The 5,043-nt window shown below is 44.9% G+C and overlaps 1 protein-coding gene across 1 annotated transcript; it reads left to right on the top strand.

Moving 5' to 3' along the window:
- The first annotated feature begins 745 nt into the window (after positions 1 to 745).
- Positions 746 to 4,311, top strand: HMGB3 (high mobility group box 3). Its single transcript, XM_009582667.1, has 4 exons — positions 746 to 901; positions 1,402 to 1,541; positions 2,076 to 2,250; positions 2,810 to 4,311. The coding sequence occupies exons 1-4, from the start codon at positions 752 to 754 to the stop codon at positions 2,951 to 2,953; spliced, it is 609 nt and encodes a 202-aa protein (XP_009580962.1). The 5' UTR covers positions 746 to 751; the 3' UTR covers positions 2,954 to 4,311.
- The last annotated feature ends 732 nt before the right edge of the window (positions 4,312 to 5,043 follow it).

Raw genomic sequence — 5,043 nt, 5'->3', positions numbered from 1 at the left:
ACGGGGGGGAAAAATAATACGGAAGAGGGGGAAAGAGATACAGCCCAAAAGTTAGCATCATCCTCTCGGTGACTTGCTAATCACATCTTTGCACTGACCACTACGCCTCCGAACATGTGTCACTTGGTGGAGCAAGAGCAAGCGCTGCTCACCTCGCAGAGCTCCACGGGTCCTATTGTGTTTAAAGCTAGCCTTTATTTGCACACCTTCTTATATATAAAAGGTTGTTGCACTTTTATGGGGGGAGTGATCTGTCCTGCCTTTCTACCTGGACAGCAGCTGCTACCATGTGAACTCCAGCTACTAAAGGGATAAGTCAGAGCCTGGCACTGTGCATGCCACTCAAGCCCCAGTGTGGTAGCCAACTAAAAGAAATATTTTATATCAGTTCATATATAACTCTTAATGGGCAGGAGTATTCGTATTTAATAGCCCGTCTCCAGTCTTAGACATGATGTAAACATCTATCAATGTAAAACTTAAATCCAGTGACCAGTTTCACTTGGCTCAAGTCTGCAACCTAAGTGTCAAGGAAGAATAATTTAAGTCTCTGTATTGGGGATGGCAAGAGGTGTTGGGGGGAAGAAAGGGATGTGTTGCTGATGGGACATCACTTCAGAGGATGGTGGGGTGTGTGCATATATAAATATATGCACACCATGAATGTATACACACATACGTATATGCATTCATCCATACATGCGTTCACTTGCTATTTTTTTCCCTTTTCCCCTCTTCCTACAGAGTCAAGATGGCTAAAGGTGATCCGAAGAAGCCCAAGGGCAAGATGTCTGCCTATGCCTTCTTTGTGCAGACGTGCCGTGAGGAACATAAGAAAAAGAACCCAGAGGTTCCGGTCAACTTTGCAGAGTTTTCCAAGAAGTGCTCGGAGAGGTGGAAGGTACCTTAATTTGTGACTTCCTGAAGGGATAACTTCTTAACGGTATCTGCTAGGATGATGTGCGTGTGTCTGAACATGAAGGAAGCCGGTGCTGTTTTGGTCTGTGTGCCGTTCTCGGCAAGGTGCTGCTGACTCCTATAATGATCGTGAAGGCTTCAGCCCAGTGTATCTGCCCGTTTAGGTGCTTCCACTACAGCCTGGCCTTTTTTTGTGTTCCCAAGCAGTGCCCTTCAGCAGCTACCTCCCTCCAGGCCTGTGTCCTCGAGGAGGGCTCTGGTTGTGCTTGTCCCATTCCCGTTGCTTCTCTCTGCTGAGTTTGCCAGCTGTGGCTGCGGTCCCCGGTACAGGACCTTCGTCCCCAAGGTGGTCCAGTTAGAAAACAAACAAATTCTGAAACTCCCCTATCGAGTCAGTATGTGTTGGCTTGTTTACTTAAAGTTTGCCAGCTATTGAACAGTTGGGTAATCACAGGTTCGGTGTCTTGTTTTTTGGTTTTTTAGACCATGTCAAGCAAGGAGAAGGCTAAATTTGATGAAATGGCAAAGGCTGATAAGGTACGATATGATAGAGAAATGAAGGACTATGGACCAGCTAAGGGTGGCAAGAAGAAGAAGGACCCCAATGCCCCAAAACGACCACCGTAAGTAACTTTGAGGCATTAAATGCACAAGTATTTTGGTTTGTTTTCATGCCCTGTAACACAGCTGATAGGTTTCCATAAATGAAGTAGATGGGGCATACTGTTGGTATAGCAGGATTGGTAATATTCATAGCTTACTGATACTGTCTCGTAAATCATCTAGCAGCTTGTAGTCTTGAGCATGTAGAGCACTATCAGGAATTGTCAGTACTTGGTACTCTTAAACTTGTAGTGATGGAAGACATGGAAATGACGGGGTCACAGTGAGACTTGTGTATCTAAGATGAAATTGGGTGGGGGGGATAGACAACACGACTAAAAACAGCGTTGGGTGAAGGCTGCAGGTCTGGGCCTCAGTAAAATCAAAACATGTTTGGGTTTGGTTTGGTTTTTTTGGGTATTTTTTAAGTAAAAAAGTGTTTCTACTCAGCGTGTGAGTGCATGTGTGGATGTTGTGGGTGAGGGATGGAGAAAGGGGATGCTCTCCGGGCGTGCTGCTGCGGTGCTGACTGTCCTCTGGTGCTTCCCCCCAAGGTCTGGCTTCTTCCTCTTCTGTTCAGAGTTCCGCCCCAAGATCAAGTCCACAAACCCTGGCATATCCATCGGGGATGTAGCAAAGAAACTGGGTGAAATGTGGAACAACCTCAGTGATGGTGAAAAGCAGCCTTATAATAATAAGGCAGCTAAGCTGAAGGAGAAGTATGAGAAGGTAAGGCTAGTTCTCACTTGTGCCTCTTCCATACCGGATCTTGTGTTGATGCGTTTCTGTCACATAGACCCAGCTAAGGTGGCCCCAGCGTAGTGAGCATCTCCAGCTTACAGACCTCTTCTCATTGTGCTGTGTGCTACGTAGCCGAACTTTGCGTACGTTGGGACAGAGTAGGTTAGAGAGCCGCGGGCGGATTCCAGCGAGGAGGGAGAGCTTCCCCCCGTGATGCGCAGCAGCGGCTGCTCACCTTGCTCCGGCAAAGGGTTTGCTGTGCTGTTAAAGGAGCTTTGTCCTGTTAGCAGGAAACTTTTAAGAGAGGCTGGGTTCTCTTCTCCTCCTCAAAGAAATAACTATGAACGCAGGGTTCGAGGCCTCCATCATCCGGAGGCAGTTGAGTACGCTTAGGTGTCTGCATACCTGTGTACTGGAACGCTGGCTGTCTCCCCTTTTGGGGTGCAGCTGTGGAAGGCCAGTCCCTTCACGTTAACGCCCGCTGCTGTACAAATGCTGTATGTGTTTGCTGCTTAGAGCAAATTAAGACATCCCCTTGACTTTGCAGGATGTTGCAGACTACAAGTCTAAAGGAAAGTTTGATGGCGCAAAGGGAGCAGCAACCAAAGCTGCTCGGAAAAAGGTAGAGGAAGAAGACGAAGAGGAGGAGGAGGATGAAGAAGAGGAGGATGAAGATGATGATGATGAATAAAACTGTACAATACTTGTCTCCATGTGAATACCATAGAGTAGGGGAAACACCATAAATGAAGCACCTCTTATTTGAGATGGTGTCTCTTGCCCTTATTAGGCTTAATTAAAAAAAAAAATTTGGATTCCGATCGCGTTGTAGTTTCTAAAAGTGCTCTAGAAATTGTAACTGGTTTACATGAAGTGGCCATGGGTGTAGTGAGCACCCTGAAACTGTATCAAAGTTGTACATATTTCCAAACATTTTTAAAATGAAAAGGCGCTCTAGTGTTCTCCTAACTCTGTGCACTTTGCTGTTGGTGTAACAAAGCATTTAAAAATGTTTCAAGCATTTTTTTAATTTGTAAGGTGGTGTTACTATATGGTTATTGGCTAGAAAATCCTGGGTTATAAACTGTACATATCTATAGTTTGTAAAAACTAGACAGATTCTTGTGGTACATGCTTAGAGTTATGATGCCTTAGAGGAGCAGTGATTACTTGGAAAGGCTGTACGTTCCCCGGGGTGCCATGGCCCAAAGCATGCACTGTGAGGGTAGATCTATTTACACTACAGTGGGCGTCCATTTAGCTTAAAGTTGTCTTTCTGTATATAGTGAAATAGCATTCTGCTGCCATTCTTAGTTGTGGAAGGGGGTTCAGCTGGCATGAGAAGTGTATGGATTTTTTTAGTTAAGTGCGGTAGTTTTTAAACTGAAACTGTAGACATCTCTTCATCGTCAACTAAGTGAAGAGCCAGTGCAGCAACTGAAGTTCAAAAACACTCTGTACTTAAACGAATTTGCAACGTTCTGTTTTTTTTGTATGTTTAGAATGCTGAAATGTTTTTGAAGCAAAATAAACAGTATTACATTTTTAAAACTGTTCTTGACAACACTCTAAATTTCTGGTTTAAAAGGATCTTAACAACAGCAAGAGGTTCATTTTGAAGTCTGTGGCATCCCTCAGGGCTGGTGACTTAGGAAACATTCTGACTCAAGGATTAAAAAAAAAATAAAAAATAAAAAAAAAAAATGGTGGCCAGCCAAAACTGGCTGAATTGAAAGAGATGGCTGCTCCAGCTAATATGCAATCGTAACTGTTTATGGCTGAGTGGCATAAGATGCTATGCAAGTTTGAACTTTATTACTTGAACTTGGGAGCCTAAATGAACATTCATGACGTAATTGTTTGTTTGTGTGTGTATATAGCAGCATTCAGAGATGCAGAGAAAGGTAGGTGGCTAGGAATGAGGCTGACACCATGGAATAAGTATAAAAGCATAGTTTGGATTTTTTTTTTTCAGTTGTGTTGGGTAAATTTATAGCCCAAATGCATTGCTGTACATATTAAAATGTGCCTTTTTTGTCCTGTGTTAAACTGTTTCAGACTTGTGGTTTTTTCTAGCATCTTAATTCGTGGCAGGAGCCAGGCGCCTAGTCTAACTCCCTGCTGAAGTAGGAGCGTGGCGCAGGTACTTAGTCTGTGTCCTTTCTCTAATGACGCAAGTTTTAATACGAATTGGGTGCTGTGAGGTGGGTTGGGGGAGGGACGCAGGTCTCTTTCCCCTTTGGTGACCGGCTGGCTGCATCGCAGTCTTGCCGTCTTTCCAAATCCAAGCTGGGGATGTTTTGCAGCCCTTGGAAGGGAAAGGTAATACCTGGTCTCTGGCTGGTGACTCTAACCTCATTTTTCCTTCGCACCGAAACGGCATGAACTGGGAAAACTGTAGCACCCCTTCGCTGCCCTCGAATTCCTTCCTTGTGCTGCCTGTAGTTAGCAGTCAGTGTTTGCTTGGCAGCGAGGAGGAGATGGGGCTGTGAGGATCCGTGCATTAATAGCAGGTCAAAGTTGCAGGCTGCTGTGTGCAGCTGAGTTAAGAGGACAGGGTAACTCGTTAGCATCAACTGTGGGTATGGGTGGCTGCCACTGCTTCCTTTCAGCCAAACTGTGGATTAATGAGGGCCAGGCTTACAGGCAGTAACTACTTCTAATGTGGATAAAACTGCTTCGTTGCCTAATGGGGTAGCACATCTGGCTTCCTATGACTTCTCAACAACCATAGTATCTTGGCAAAACAGTCTGATCTAGTGTTGAGATGGACTAGAATCT

Source organism: Fulmarus glacialis, unplaced genomic scaffold, assembly GCF_000690835.1.
Source record: "Fulmarus glacialis isolate BGI_N327 unplaced genomic scaffold, ASM69083v1 Scaffold50047, whole genome shotgun sequence".
NCBI lineage: Eukaryota > Metazoa > Chordata > Aves > Procellariiformes > Procellariidae > Fulmarus > Fulmarus glacialis.
Note: the sequence above shows the minus strand (reverse complement) of the source record. Positions and strands in the feature narration are given on the sequence as shown.

Bases quoted from the DNA above. Each gene is read 5' to 3' on its own strand.
- HMGB3 (XM_009582667.1), top strand. From the start codon at position 752: ATGGCTAAAGGTGATCCGAAGAAGCCCAAGGGCAAGATGTCTGCCTAT. The intron at 1,542-2,075 runs GTAAGTAACTTT...CTTCCCCCCAAG, and splicing joins AATGCCCCAAAACGACCACC to GTCTGGCTTCTTCCTCTTCT. The intron at 2,251-2,809 runs GTAAGGCTAGTT...TTGACTTTGCAG, and splicing joins TGAAGGAGAAGTATGAGAAG to GATGTTGCAGACTACAAGTC.